General features: G+C 34.2%; 1 protein-coding gene across 1 annotated transcript in view; it reads left to right on the plus strand.

The window, feature by feature from the left end:
• The first annotated feature begins 648 nt into the window (after nucleotides 1–648).
• Nucleotides 649–17219, plus strand: part of SIFR (SIFamide receptor) — a 77715-nt gene continuing 61144 nt past the window's right edge. Inside the window, exon 1 of the mRNA XM_003704098.3 lies at nucleotides 649–1750. Coding sequence (XP_003704146.2) covers nucleotides 1183–1750 — 568 coding nt within the window. The 5' untranslated portion in view covers nucleotides 649–1182. The remainder of the gene's footprint in view (nucleotides 1751–17219) is intronic.

Below are 17219 nucleotides of genomic sequence, written 5' to 3' on the forward strand. Positions count from 1 at the left end.
TACAACAATACTATTATTTTATTATTTCTCTAATTTGCCATCTGACCACACATGACTATTTATATATCTCACCTGACTATTATATTTAGTTGCACTCTCATCATATCATTTGTTTAACCCACTCCAAATTTACATATCCAAATGTCCATAAATTCCTAAACTGCCAAACCTCAATATCCATAGATCCATACACAGGTTCCTAGCTTCCTAGATCCTATATTCCTTGATACCCAGATTCCTAGATTCCTAGATCTTCAGATTCCAAGCTCATCACAACGTGTCCCTGGATCCTCCCTAGACCCAGACTCCTATATACCCCTATACCTACATGACTATATACTTCTACAGTTCTGTAGATCTATATACCCATATCATTAATATCTTAATTGATTAACAATCTAACTATATCATCAGAATATGCCTAAATCCTCAGTACATACAATCACATAACGCCAATATCATTAAACCCTAATCTCCCCAAGTAAATAAACCCAAAGCAAAACGTTTAGAAAATAGCCTCCACATGTCACACCCGTTATCCGGTTGATTTTCCAGAAAATAACAATACCCTTCGTATCCCTGCTTCGTACCCCACGGTTCCTACGATCGCGCATACATCGCATGCGGGTACATGTGCCGGTGGATGTAACGCTTGCGCAGTGGTCGCGCGTCGCCAGACAGCTCGCCGCTTCGGTTGCATCCGGCGGCAGTTCGCAGTCGTCTTCTAAAGCAAGCTCATTAGTCTCCCAGCACTCGGCCGGGACACCTTTTCGTGGACAAACCTCGGAAACATCGCGTGTCCCGACAAAAAAACGTTCCTCAGATCCCACCTCCCGTCGCACCCTCGTTCACCCTCCTTCCGTGGACTTCAAAAAAAAAACCAAGTGTTCCCCGACGTACGGGACAGCCTGCCCACGAGGGGATGCAATCGAACTCGATGGGCTGCAGTGCACGTGTTAGTTGACTGTCGGAGCATCGAACTCCACACGACCACGCGTCTCTCCCTACTTCCTGGAGCAGCTATCCCAACAGGGATTTCCGTCCGCGAGCAGTTAGTCCAGTGTCCAAGCGAGGATCGACACAGGGGAGGATCGAAACGGTCGGGGCGGGTTAAGGTCGTCGACACGACGACGCGGGGCGTCAGTACAACCAAGAAGACGGGGACGCAATCGAGGACGGCCGATGGTCGAAACAACGTCGATCCAACGGTTCCCGATCAAGTTCCCGATGCTGCAGCCACCGTCTCCGCTCCTGGAGATGGCTTCCCTGCGTCTGCCGGACTCCGAGGAGTTCGACGTCGACACGCGTCGTAGAAGCAACAACGGAAATGTTCAGACCACGACCGTGTCCCCGGTGCAGCCCGCGACCGGCACCCTACTGCAGATGAGGAACGACCTGGGTGACTATCTGAACAACCTGATCGCAGAGGCGATCACCACCAGCCCGAGGACCTCCATGGACGAGCACGGAGGCCTTCTGAACGCCAGCAAAACCGACAACCTGTCCACCGCCGAACAGATACCTGACCGATTGTACAGGCACAGTATGGCCATGTCGGCGGTGTACTGTGTCGCCTACGTCCTCGTCTTCGTGGTCGGACTGATCGGGAACAGTTTCGTCATCGCGGTTGTGTACCGGTCGCCGCGGATGAGGACCGTCACGAACTTCTTCATCGTCAACCTCGCGGTAGCCGACGTCCTCGTCATCGTGTTCTGCCTGCCTGCCACCCTGATGAGCAACATCTTTGTCCGTGAGTGTCTTTTTAAAGTTTCGTGGATGAATGTGGAGTTTGAACTATTTTTTTGGATCGAAAAAAGGGGCGTTCGCGATTCGCCGTTGCAGGTCGTCGCGCGACCTCGAGCGGGGAAAAGAGGGCGGTTTGGCGGGGATCCCTTGGTAAAGTTTCGTGGATGAATGTGGACTTTTGGAATATTTTTTGGGATCGAAAAAAGGAATTGGATGGGGCTATTCGCTGTCGATTCGCCGTTGCAGGTCGTCGCGCGACCTCGAGCGGGGCGAAGAGGGTGGTTTGGCGGGGATCCCTTGGTACTAGGGAATCGATCCCTTCGCGATTCTCTACGGCGCTGTTCACGCTCGATGCGCCCACCGTATCGCGATTCCAGCTTTCGGCGAGCGACAGCTTCGTCTCCATAAATTATTCGATAATGGAGCGAGCTAAATCTCCTACGTGCTCCGACCGCTCTTTTCGCTTCGTTCGATTCTTGCACCGAGAGTTTCGATCTCTTTTTATACCGCGATTTTTTATGCATTTTAACAACTTGATTATTTACCGATCTTTATACTTATTTACATACTTTTACACTACATTTACCGATTTTAAAATCTTCATTTTTGATAGAATTTAAGACCTTGATTTTTTATTGGGTTTGAAACTTTGATTTTTGATCGATTCTGACACCTCGATTTTTGATCGATTTTGAACCCGTGTTTGATCAATTTTAAAAAGATTTCTGTTCGATTTTAGAACTTTTTTGAGGGTTTTCGATTTTTGATCAATTTTGAGACCTTGACTTGCACGTTTGATGACCTTGATTTTTTATCGATTTGAGAACCTTTGTGTTTGGTCAATTTTAAAACCCTGATTTTTGCTCGATTTTAAAAATTTTTTGAAGGTTTTCGATCAATTTTGAAACCTTGACTTGTACATTTTATGACCTTGACTTTTTATCGATTTTAAAACCGCCATGTTTGATCAATTTTAAAACCTTGATTTTCGTTCAATTTTAAAAACTTTTTGAGGGCTTTTAATTTTTGATCGATTTTGGAACCTTGACCTGTATATTTTATGACCTTGATTTTTTATCGATTTTAAAACTTCCATGTTTAATCAATTTTTAAACCCTGATTTTTGTTTGATTTGAAAAACTTTCTGAGAGTTTTTGATTTTTGATCAATTTTGAAACCTTGACTTGTTATATATTTCATAACCTTTAATTTTTTATTACTTTTCATTATAACCTTGATTTTAAAACCATGATTTTTTATCTTAAACACAATGATTTCAACATGAGTCCATTAAAAGTATCAATTTTATTAACGAATATTCGTAAAAAAAATTGTTTATCAAATAGCTATTTTCTTTACGTTACTGAATTCTTTACTCTTCAATTCTTCTTCACACTTTCCTCTTTAATTTTCTCTCAAGTTTAATTAATCCAATCAATTCGTTTGCTAATTACACTAATCTCTTAAGGAAGTGGTGTTTTGATCGAGAAAACCCCCCTTCTTCTCTGGCACCTATAATAAAAAGTAAATTAACACTGGAACTATAAACCAGTCAAAATGGTTTCTGCTTTTGTCAAAATGTCTGTCATATTAAAATGAAGGTTGTACGTGTTTGTTGATGCTTCAGTACTTCTTTAATTTTCCACTTTATCTCCCGTTTAAAAGTATACGTTTAACGAGGGTAGTTCAAGGTGATTTTAAATGGAAATCTCGGAATTAAAAATTTAAAAATTTGAAGGCGATTGAAAATTTTTATTCTTTAATTTGACAATTATTGAAAATTTGAAATTATGAACTTAAAAGACATTGAAGAAATTGAAATGATGAATTAGAAAGTCTGTGAAAATTTAAAATTGCAAACTTGGAAGTTATTGAAAATTTAAAGTTGCAAACTTGGAAGTCAATGAAAATTTAAAATTGTAAACTTGGAAGTCATTGAAAATTTAAAATTGCAAACTTGGAAGTCATTGAAAATTTAAAATCTCGAATTTGAAAAGTGAAACTTGAAGTCACTGAAAATTTCAAGACTTAAATATGAAAGTCACTGAAAATTTGAAATTACAAACTACGAAGTCAATGAAAATTTGAAATCTGAAATGTGAAAGTCTGAAAATTTCAAATTTTGAATTTGAAAATTATTGAGAGTAAAAAATTTTGAATTTGAGAATTACTGAAGGTACAAAATGTTGAATTTGAAAATTATTAAAATTAAAAATATTTGAATTTGAAAATTACTGAAAGTAAAAAATGTTGAATCTGAAAATTATCGAAAGTGAAAAATCTCGAATTAGAAAATTATTGAAAGTAAAAAAGGTTGAATCTAAAAATTATTGAAAGTAAAAAATGTTGAATCTGAAAATTATCGAAAGTGAAAAATCTCGAATTAGAAAATTATTGAAAGTAAAAAAGGTTGAATCTAAAAATTATCGAAAGTAAAAAATGTTGAATCTGAAAATTATCGAAAGTGAAAAATCTTGGCTTAGAAAATTATTGAAAGTAAAATAGGTTGAATCTAAAAATTATTGAAAGTAAAAAATGTTGAATCTGAAAATTATCGAAAGTGAAAAATCTCGAATTAGAAAATTATTGAAAGTAAAAACTGTTGAATCTAGAAATTAGTGAAAGTAAAAAATGTTGAATCTGAAAATTATCGAAAGTGAAAAATCTTGAATTAGAAAATTATTGAAAGTAAAAACTGTTGAATCTAAAAATTATCGAAAGTAAAAAATGTTGAATCTGAAAATTATCGAAAGTAAAAAACCTCGAATATGAAAATCACTAAAAGTAAAAAATATTAAATCTGAAAATCATCGAAAGTAAAAATTGTTGAATCTGAAAATTATCAAAAGTAAAAAACCTTGAACATAAAAACGACTAAAACTTAAGATCGTTGAATTCGAGGATCCGTCTTCCTCTGATACCGTAATCGAGTGCTAATTTTTCTCCTGAAAGGTGATCGATCGTCGATTAATTAAACGGGTCAGATAATACCGATAACACCGTCGGATAACGAGGGTGAGTCTGGTGGATAAATATGAATTTGTCGTTGGCACAGGGCGCAATTAAGCGGAGGATCGTTAGGTGCAGGGTGTGTAACGTCCGTCGAATTAATACACGAACACTCGCGGCTTAAGCTGCTGCATCGAAGGACGACACGAATGCGATTGTAAACGGCATCTTTACGACCCTTTTCGTCCCGTGTTTGCCGGTTTGATCGCGCGTTACGAGCTCGCCCCGTTCGCCGGGATTTATGGAGATCCAACGCTGGATCCTTCCTATCGATCCTCCTCCTTCGTGACTATCGCTCGATTTGTAGCTATCTTGCCTCCATTTTACTATCCCGTGTTAAGGATTCGGAGTTGCTACTCCATCGAAACGCGATAAGGTTGTTCTCCTTCAAGGACGAAGGATTTATTTTCTTATACCCTTTGTTCCATCTTTGTTCACGGTCTTTTCGATTGTTAGGTCTTTGGTTTCTATAATCTTTTTAGTCATTTATAAATTAAAGAATTTGAAAATTTATCAGGTTTGCAATTTAGAAATTTATAAATTTGAGAATTTTATAATTTAAAAATGAAAGAATTTGGAAGTTTAACAATTTTATAATTTAAAAATGAAATAATTTCGAAATTTACCAGTCTAGCTGTTTAGAAATTTAGAAATTTGGAAGTTTGGCAATTTAGTAATTTAAAAATGAAATAATTTATAAATTTATCAGTTTAGCAATTAGAAATTTAGAAATTTGGCAATTTTGTAATTTAAAAACAAAAGAATTTAGAAATTAGGAAGTTTAGCGATTTTGTAATTTAAAAATGAAAGAATTTAGAAATTTACCAGTTTAGCTATTTAGAAATTTAGAAATTTTGAAGTTTTGCTATTTAGTAATTTAAAAATGAAAAAATTTAGAAATTTATCAATTTAGCAATTAGAAATTTAGAAATTTGGCAATTTTGTAATTTAAAAACAAAAGAATTTAGAAATTAGAAAGTTTGGCGATTTTGTAATTTAAAAATGAAAGAATTTAGAAATTTACCAATTTAGCTATTTAGAAATTTAGAAATATGGAAGTTTGGCTATTTAGTAATTTAAAAATAAAATAATTTAGAAATTCATCAGTTTAGCAATTTAGAAATTTATAAATTTGGCAATTTTGTAATATAAAAATAAAAGAATTCAGAAATTTGGAAGTTTGGCAATTTTGTAATTTCAAAATGAAAGAATTTAGAAATTTACCAGTTTAGCTATTTATAAATTTATAAATTTGGAAGTTTGGCTATTTAGTAATTTAAAAATGAAATAATTTAGAAATTCATCAGTTTAACTCTTCAGAAATGTATAAATTTGGAAGTTTGACAGCATCTCAAGAATTTAAAAAAATTTCAAAACCTTGCAAATTAACAAATTAAAAATTACAATACCTTGAACACACCAAAAATTCCTCTAACCAAAAATTTTGCATTTCAAACAAATATATTCCACTAATTGCGAATAAATTTTGCCATAATCATGTCCCGGTGTATTCGAAGTCACAGTGCATACATAATTGAAATTTTTGTCTGTCGCGAAAAACAAGCGTCAGTAACGAGTTCAAAGCGAGTGCGTGCTAATGACGTCGTTAATCATGCGACACGCCAACAATTAGCTTCTACAAGAAGTCTGGAAGCTCATGGTCGAGCGACGTGTTTCTGTTTACAATTACAACGACCTTTACGATTTTCAAGCGAGCCAACAAAATCTTTGTTTCGTGTTTTAATTAGTTTGTAAACCGAAAAAAATATAGGAGCAATGGAACTCTAATAAGTAAACTCTAATAAAATTCTTTCATTTTTAAATTACTAAATTGTCAAACTTCCAAATTTCTACGTTTCTAAATTGCTAAACTGATGAATTTCTAAATTCTTCTATTCTTAAATTACTAAATTGTCAAACTTCCAAATTTTTTAATTCTTTCATTTTTAAATTACTAAATTGTCAAACTTCCAAATTCCTAAATTCCAAATTCCCTAATTACCAAATTCCCAATTTACCAAATTCCCAAAGTCCCAAATTTCCAAATTCCCAAATTCACAAATTCCCAAATTCCCAAATTCCCAAATTCCCAAATTCCCAAATCCCAAATTCCAAATTCCCAAATTCCCAAATTCCCAAATTCCCAAATTCCCACATTCCCAAATCCCAAATTCCCAAATTCCCAAATTCCCAAATTCCCAAATTCCCAAATTCCCAAATTCCCAAATTCCCAAATTCCCAAATTCCCACATTCCCAAATCCCAAATTCCCAAATTCCCAAATTCCCAAATTCCCAAATTCCCAAATTCCCTAATTCCCACATTCCCAAATTCCCAAATTCCCACATTCCCAAATTCCCAAATTCCCAAATTCCCAAATTCACAAATTCACAAATTCCCAAATTCACAAATTCCCAAATTCCCAAATTCCCAAGTCCCAAATTCCCAAATTCCCACATTCCCAAATTCCCAAATCCCAAATTCCCAAATTCCCAAATTCCCAAATCCCTAAATCCTTAAATCCCCAAATCCCCAAATCCCAAAATCCCCAAATCCCAAAATCCCCAAATCCCAAAATCCCCAAATCCCCAAATCCCCAAATCCCCAAATCCCCAAATCCCCAAATCCCCAAATCTCCAAATCCCCAAATCCCCAAATCCCCAAATCCCCAAATCCCTAAATCCCCAAATCCCCAAATTCCAAAATCCCCATCTTCCTAACCTCCCAACTTCCCACATTTCCTTCCCCCAAAAATCCCCTCAAAATCTCCCCATACCCCCCATCCCCCATAAACACACCAATCAATCAAAATACAAATGTCACCGAAACACATCACCAATATTAATTACAAATTAATCGAAATTCGAAGCACAGTAACATTCTCACAAACAAGATTTAAAGAATATCGTGTTCGACCGAATTAATTTGTGTCCAGCAAAAAGAAATCGAGAGTCCATAACGAAATTGAAGTCGTCTGTTTTTGCGGCGACACAGAACTTCCTCCGCTTCCTTCCTGTAGAAGATCATCCGACTGTAAGACGAACTTTAGTTCCTGTGAAATGACTTTCGCGACAGGGAATCGTGGACTATGTTTTTCTTCACTCTTTGCCGAGTAATTTATTACTTTCGTTGTTATTGGTAAAAATGCTTTTAGCGGGTAGTAGTAACGTTATCGAGGAATCGGTTTATTACATTGGTAATTATCTAGCTTTGACTTTTTAGGAACTATTGAATTTTAGTTTTTGTCTTCATTTAGTTGTCATTTTCTTTAGTTGACTTTTGTGGAGATTAATTGTTATACTTCTACAAGTAGTAAAAATTAACTTACTGTAATATTTAAACAAGTGCAGAGAGCTAAAATATTCAAAAATATAAAGTTGTTTAAATTAAGATATAAAATAGTTTAAATTAAAATATAAAATTCAGAGAGCTAAAATATTCAAAATTATTAAGTAGTTTAAATTAAGATATAAAATAGTTTAAATTAAAATATAAAATTCAGGGAGCTAAAATATTCAAAATTATGTAGTAGTTTAAATTAAGATATAAAATAGTTTAAATTAAAATATAAAATTCAGAGAGCTAAAATATTCAAAATTATGTAGTAGTTTAAATTAAGATATAAAATAGTTTAAATTAAAAAATAAAATATTTTATATTTTAATAACTGTCTCTCCTTAATTCCCTTAAAAATTGTTATTCAGAAAGTTATCAAGAATGAAGTATAGGTCCTCGAACATAACCTCTCAGTTCGCAACTTTCCAACACCCCTAATTTATCCGAGACAGAAATTCACAACGCATTAAGCGCATTTCATCGCGTTATGCACTGATCAATAGTCAAAGACGGGTGTCGGCCAATATCGTTGTAACGTAATGCGCGATTACAGCCTCCATTTCGCTCTAACAGCAGTATTTCGAATCGTGGTTATCACACGAGCGTCCATTTGCATACTTTCCGAGACGAAAATTCGAACAGCCGAGAGATGTTTGCCGAAGAAGATTAAGCAAAACCGCGGAAGCTCTGTTAGATCCTTTTTATTGTCATCCGCCGGTAAGAAAAGCAAGTTGGATGTTTATCCACGAGATTTTCGTGCAACTTGCTGTGGCAGTTTCTTTGGAACCGTTAATTAAGTCGAAAGTTCGCAGGAAAATTAGGGAACTAATGGACGCTCCTTGAGTTTTAATTCGTGGTAATTTTATGACAGACTAATTTTCTTTTCTTTTTTTTTTATATACTGGACGTTGAAGGTCTTTAGAAATCAGTATTAGTAATGATTGAGTTACACGTGTTTTTTTAATAAAATATGTAATGTTATAAAGTAGAAATATTATAGAAATACAATGAATATATTGATACGTCTGATAGCGTCAGCTGTTTGGCGACCGCCATTTGTTTACACCGTTGCCATAGCAACATGGCCGCCATATTGCAACTCTCCTATATTTAAGGACATTCACTCATATTTCTTTGATTTATAATATTTATAATATTAAATGATGTTAATAATATTTACAGTGTTATTTGCAATATTATATTACAATTTATTATTATTTATTTATCATAAATATATCAGAAATATTAAAAATTGAAGAAAGATTAAAAATTGATCGTCGAGGTTATGTAAGGTGAAGTACAGGTTAACATAAGAGTTCCTGAAAAACATAAATAAATAAAAATAAAAGAAATATTCAAAATTTATAACCACCTGCCAATTTTACGAAACACTGATTAATTCTATCCACACTCCTTTGGTTTTATTAAAAGTTACTGTAATAGCAGTTTTAAAGCTGTTCTATAATCACGTTAAAGTCGGCTAATACGAGTTTTATATTCCGAAAGTAAGTTGTTCAACTATAGATCGAGTAGCTAAATATTCATGCCCGTCGAATGAATTATGGTTCTTTAAATGCCAGACCAAGAAGTATCCTGTTAAAAAGTTTAAATAGGAATCTGTTGACTATGTAAACAGTTATTTTCCAATATATTCTGTGTTTGTAATTGATGGCGTAAGTTGGTTTAGTTGACGAGAGAGAATTTGATGAAAATTTGAAGAATTTGAAGAATGGAAAAGAGGGGATCGAGAGAATAACCACGAGATTCCTTATATACATGAGACGACGTTTAATGTCTCGGAGGTGTATTTACGTCCGCATTAAGCTGTCTCCTCATTAAAGTTATCACTTTATCAATCTCGGTTGTCGAGAGGCTAACGACACTTTCATGAGCGTGTGGATATGATCCTTGCGAAGGAAATTTTCAGGTCGTTCACTCGATACCTCTGCATATAATGCTACATGACTTTTACTTATTCCTTTATTTCTTGTGTAATATCCGAATTATATAATTTTTATATTGATAGATTTATTAGAATCAAGATTTGAGATAGTAAAATTTCCAGTATTGTGATTTGGAATATTCAGATAATTTTCTAGGTAATCTGAAGTCAAGAGATTCAGATTTCAAGCCTCAAATATCGAGTTTCAAATTTCAAGCATCAAATTTTAAGTTTCAAATGTTAAATCTTAAGTTTCAGTTGTCAAATGTCAAGTATCAAGTTTCAAACTTCAAATCTCAAGTTTCAAATTACAAGTATTAGATTTCAGGTTTCGCATTTCAAACCAAATATCTCAGGTTTCATTTTTCAAACCCTAATTTCAGGTTTCAAGCTACAAGTATCAAATTTCAAACCTCAAGTCTTAGGTTTCATGCTTCAATCCTCATATCTCAGATTTCATGTTTCAAACCTCAAATCTCAGGTTTCAAATTACAGGTTTCATGTTTCAAACCTCATATCTCAGGTTTCAAATTACAGATATCAAATTTCAGGTTTCATGTTTTAAACCTCATATCTCAGGTTTCAAATTACAGATATCAAATTTCAGGTTTCATGTTTCAAACCTCATATCTCAGGTTTCATGTTTCAAACCTCAAATCACAAGTTTCATATCTAATATTTTAAATTCTGAAATTGAAGCTTTCAATTTTCTACCGTATATTATTATAGATAAGCTCATTATTACATTACCATAATTAGACTCTCGCTATATGGCCACTTTCTATATTATACTTTAACACAAAGTGATTCACACAATTTCAAAATATAGAATCTTTTATGTATCACGTATCAGTTTAATTTTTCTTATATATTCATTAATTTTAACATGTTTTAATAATCTAATCGAAAACTTTTGCAACGAAATTTTCTATATTAACGTATGTTTAATTTCGTATTGTATATTCGTAATTCGACAGAACAAATAGTTTTAAAGAAGTTAAAACTTGCTCAGTTACAAGTATATATTGTGATGTTTAGCAGTGGTAGTTAACGCCATTTGAATTGTTCTTTTAGCGAAACAAAAGCGTGTATTTAGAAAATATTTCAATACTGTTCCTTACAAGGCTACGCCATCTGCCAAATACATAGACGGAGACGAACGTTGCAGACGACTGCAAGGATAGATTCAAGGACGAAACGTTTATCGAGATTTAAAGTGTTCTTTTTGGAAAATTGGAACACTTCTGTTCTTCTATAATTGTATCACTATAATACAACAAGAAAGTGATTATAATTATTCAGAGAATTAGTGAAAACTTTTAATATTTATTTTGTTCGTTAATATTTATTGTGTGTGTTGTTCCGTCTTTACAATTTATTATGTACATTGCTTCCTATTTTCAATGGAAAAAGTCGTTTACGGAATGAATTGTTTATTCAGCGATAAAAAACGTCGGTCCAAGAGAAGAATAAAATCCGTCTGACTCGAATAATATTTTCAAATTTACGTCAATGGCACGGTATTATTTAACCAAATTCAATGTCACCAAAATTTCTCATCGCGTTCATGTTAAATTATATTTTGATATCCTGTAATTAAAATCATTTAAATTCTAACACTGTGCAATCAAAATGCATCATTTTGTCTAATTATGCAAATTAGTTATTCTTCAATATTATGCAATTAAAATGCATCATATTTTAACATTATGCAATTGCATTAAAAATTATGCAAAACAACTAAAAATTTAAAAAAACATTAAGCAATAAAATTAGAAATTAAAAAAACATTACACAATAAAATCAAAAAAGAACATTATGCAATAAAATTAAAAATACACAATCACAGTGCAATAAATTTCAAAATTATAAAATTTCATTGCAATATATTAAAATATGCAATTAAACAAATTATACTAAAATGCAAAGTACCCAAAAGCATCAAACCTAAAAATTCAATAAAATGTATAAAATTTAAATGCCAGCTTTTAGCTTTAAAAACAGGTTTTGTATCGACACGTCTCTTAATCGCAAAAATCGCCGAAAGCGGCCGAAGTCATCAAAAGTTGTACGATAAATATTTGAAAGGGTTCCGCAGAGCCATTAGCACGTCGTTGGTGCACAGTTAGGCGAACACGCGGAGTGAAATCAGCAACGTCGTGGTCCGACGATCGACTGCTGTGAGCGAGTATTCGATCGCTCAAATTCGATTTACCGTGTCGTTAGTCCAGAATCCCGAGATCGCTGTCAATTTCCATTTCAAAGCGAACGGGGAATCGAGCCTAGCTTCGTGCACCTGCATACCTACACTCGATAGCACGCGTGGAAAATACGCGCGTGTCGAGGTATTCGAGGCTCGATACCTCCTTTCTTCACAGAGACTGCATTGAAATACCGAAAAACCCTTTTTGGTCTTTGACCCGAGTTTCGGTTGTTTCTTGCTGTGAAAACGTTCTGTTGGTTTCCTTTGACGCGACGATGCTGTTCGAATATTGGTGGATTTTCAAAGATTGTAAAATTGGGAAGATGGGCAGTTGGAGAGTTGAGAAGATCAAATTGAGAAAATTGGAAGAATTGACAGAATTGAAAGAATTGAAAGAATTGAAAGAATTGAAAGAATTGAAAGAATTGATAGAATTGACAGAATTGATAGAATTGACAGAATTGATACAATTGACAGTATTGACATGATTAAAAAAATGATCAAAATTGACACAATTGACAGAACTGAAAGAATTGATAGAACTGACAGAACTGACAGAATTAACAGAATTGACAGAATTAACAGAATTGACAGAATTAACAGAATTGACAGAATTAACAGAATTAACAGAATTGACAGAATTAACAGAATTGACAGAATTAACAGAATTGACAGAATTAACAGAATTGACAGAACTGACAGACTTGACAAAATTGATAGAATTAACAGAAATGACAAAAATGACAGAACTGACAGAACTGATAGAATTGACGGAATTGACAAAATTGACAGAATTGACGGAATTGACGGAATTGACAGAATTAACAGAATTGACAGAACTTACAGAACTGACAGAACTGACAGAATTGACAAAATTGATAGAATTAACAGAAATGACAGAAATGACAGAACTGACAGAACTGATAGAACTGACAGAATTGACAGAATTGACGGAATTAATACAATTGATAGAATTGACAGAATTGAGACAATTGAGACAATTGAGAGAATTGGGAAAATGGAGGGAATTGGGAAAATGGAGGGAATTGAAAAATTGACAAATTGGAAAATTGAGTAATTAAAAATTTAACAACTGAGGAACTGAAGAATTGAAGAATTGAAGAATTGAAGAATTGAAGAATTGAGAAATTGAAAAATTGAAATTTTTGAAGAATTGAAGAATTAAAGTATTGATGTATCAAAGAACTGAAGAATTGAAAAATTGAAGATTGGAAGTTTGAAAGAATGAAAGATTTGAATTTTGAAAGAGTAGAAAATTTGAAATCTGAATAAATAGAACAATAAATTGAAAAAGACGACGCATTATAAAAACAAAAATTCAAAGAATCGAAATATCGAAAAGTTGAGAACCTAAACACGCGAAGTCAAAAAGCTGAAAAATGTTTAAACCGGTAAATTGAAATTGAATCACCGCATCCCGGTCGAAGAATCGTCCGAAGAGCGAAAACAAAAGCACCGGAGCTCCAGCTTATTAATCAAAGTCACTTCTATAGTCGTTTATCGCTTATCTTTTGGATTTACCGAGACTTTTGTTCAAATAGAAATGTCCGAGATCTTGTGGGATTATCTGCAAATCCCGGATTGCATTTAAATAGAATTGTCTACCTGATCAGGAATCTAAATACCCCGGTAAGGTATTTTTATCCACTTCTGTAATTGATAACGAGAAGCAATTTACTGTTTCGGATGAAACGACTATCCTTGACTTATGTTGTTCCCCTTGACAGTAAAACACCCTCATAAATATTTATTTCAATTTGAAACTGATTTATTATCGTGACACCTGGATTTTTAAATTTTAATATTTTCTTTAGCCCCAAGATTTTTCAATTTAATAAAACGAAATTGTCATAAGAATTCATTATATCTCTCCCTGGAGAAATTTAATAAAACAGTTCGCACCATCTTCTTCTTTACGAGAAGACGTTTGAATAAAATCCAAAATGAGGCTGACTTTCGATCGAGGCAGTTGTGAAGCTTTCAACAAACGTTTCTTCATCACCGACGGGTTATAAATTGTTTCAATAAAGTACACCGACCAGATCTTTCGGAAACTTTCCATCTTCTCATTAATCACAGCCGTTTTTGTTGCCCTCGGTTTGCAGGTGGTCCCGGGAAATTATGGGGGATTATTATCGAAGAAAACTTAGTATTCAAATTTAAAATCATGGTAAATTAATTCTGGGAACGGTGGAAAATTCTGCTAAAGCTTTTAGGTTAAATAGATTTTTGAATTTTTAATTTACAAATTTTCATATTTCTAAATTTCTAAATTTTCCGAATTTTCAAGTTTCCGAATTTCTATATTTTTCGAATTTTCAAGTTTCCGAATTTCGATATTTTCCGAATTTTTAAGTTTTCGAATTTCTATATTTTCCGAATTTTCAAGTTTCCGAATTTCTATATTTTCTGAATTTTCAAGTTTCCGAATTTCCATATTTTCAGAATTTTCAAGTTTCCGAATTTCTTGTTTCTTGTCCAAACTTCCATATTTCATCGTTTAGTGATTTTTTAAATTTCCAAGCTTCCAACCACAATTCCAATTTCAATTCCAAATCCGAAATTTCCAAGCCCCAAAATTAATAACGCTAATTAAAAATATTATTTCATACATCGTTGAAAAACAATTTCTATCCTATCCGTCTATCTTCCTCTCGTTCATTAAATCCGTATAAAACGACCTTCTGTATCCGCACTAATTGCGAGACGTCTAACCCCCTCTCCACCCTCGATCTTTCATTAATTTCACATAACCGACCGTGATAGATATCTCGAACTGTTTGAAACAGTGTACGAGCTCGGAAACTTACTTGATCCGTCTGTGAAACGACGTTTTTCATTTCCAGTGGAATTCTTTCTTTGGCCAGCTCGTTTCCGTGGCTAACAGGGCACAAAAACGAGGGTAAAACCAGGGTTGGTGGGATAGGGGTAAAGAGATGCAAAGAAAGAAGCAAAAAAGTGGGTCCGATTAATTGTTACGATCGATACGCCGATAATTAGGTCGTGGAATCGACGATAAATCGTCGACCTCGCGAACGAATCGAGTGGAATAAAGGTGGAAATGATAATGCGAGAAAAAGGTGACGATGCGAAGGGTTGGTCTATGTATAGGGTGCTCAAATTGCAACTTTTTTATAATCACCACAATTTGATAAATCATTTTTATTCGATTGCAAATATTTTCTATTTAATAATACACTTATACTGTGTGTATTATACTTTTTTAATTTTTGTGAATACCTCAAGTTACATACTGCTTGTGATTACCATATATGAACATGATGGACAGACTACAGGCAGATAATTTTATTAAAATATTTTCAAGACTTTCTTCAATTTTTATCAACATTATTTTAGACACAACAGAATGTACAAGTTTGATTACAATTTTATTGGACACCTTCTATAAACTACCTGCATACAGCAGTCTATGTCTGGCGATTGAGGTACACTTAAGAGTTCATTAACTCATTTTCAAACTTTTACAAACACCTCACGTTATATATGAAAAGAACGTATGAATACGAGGATAAAAATTGTGGACACCATATATGAATAACAGGATGAACAATAAATTGCAAGACAACGATTGTGACTTCAAGGTTTCATGTTTTAATCTTTGAATCTCAGGTTTCATGTTTCAAACCTCATATCTCAGGTTTCATGCTTCAAACCTCATATCTGAGGATTCATATTACACATATCAAATTTCAGGTTTCATGTTTCAAACCTCATATCTCAGGTTTCATGCTTCAAACCTCATATCCGAGGTTTCATATTATACATATCAAATTTCAGGTTTCATGTTTCAGACCTTATGTCTCAGGTTTCATGTTTCAAACCTCAACTCTCAGGTTTCAATTCACAGATATCAAATTTCAGGTTTCACGTTTCAAGCCTCATATCTCAGGTTTCATGTTTCAAACCTCAACTCTCAGGTTTCAATCTCAAGTATCAAATTTCAGGTTTCAAATTTCAAACCTCGAGTCTCAGGTTTCACATAAAAAAATGTACAAACATCAGGATAAAATTAGTGGACACCACATATGAACAACATAATGAACAATAAATTGCAAAACAATAATTGTAACTCATTTAGACAATTTTATTAAAACATTTTCAATCTTCTGTTTCAACAGTCATGAACACTTCATATAACATAAAGTGTAAATGCAGTTAAAAATATGTACAAATATGAAGATAAAATGGCGGCCATCATGAACATTGTATTACATGTGATACACAAATGATGCAAAAAATGATAGTGGATGTTTGAAGATTTTGTTAGGTGTCCATGTTTCGTGGACACCCCGTAGAAATTAGGTGGAGCACGATAGACTGTAGGTCGAGAATCGTAGATAGCAGTGCTATGTGTACGAGTCGAATGTGTACATACGCCCCCGCACACGCGGGCACAGGGTGAGTGTATCGAGTGCGCTGGCTGCACGGGGTGAACGCCCGGAGGTGACCGCGTCCCGCACCCTCCAACCTGCAACGCTTCTGAGACTCTCCTTCGGAAACTGGGGCTCGGTTCTACTATGCCAGGTTCCTGGCTTCGATCCTATCCTCCACGAGCCAGACAACCCCTCCTAGACACCCTCCATCCCCGACTAAACTGTTAACGTCCACTGTTTATCAACAATGCTCACCACCCACTCGACGGCTACGGCAATTTGTACCACTAATCATTTACTTACTTCCGGTTTCTTTTATGGGTGGTTTAAAGGTTCAGGGACGTTTTGTCGAATTCTTGGGTCGGGAGAGGGGTTTTGGATAGTTGAGGTGAGACAGGAATTTATACAGAGAGGAATTTTTGAATAAGGGGTGAGAATTTTTGGATATTTAGGGATGAGAATTTTTGGATATTTAAGGATGAGAATTTTTGAAGTTAAAATGATTCCTTATACTTAACTTAATGATCACCCAGTTGTCAAATTTTCAAATTTCAAATTTCTAAAATTAA

Source organism: Megachile rotundata, chromosome 13 (genome assembly GCF_050947335.1).
Source record: "Megachile rotundata isolate GNS110a chromosome 13, iyMegRotu1, whole genome shotgun sequence".
In the NCBI taxonomy this organism is placed as follows: domain Eukaryota; kingdom Metazoa; phylum Arthropoda; class Insecta; order Hymenoptera; family Megachilidae; genus Megachile; species Megachile rotundata.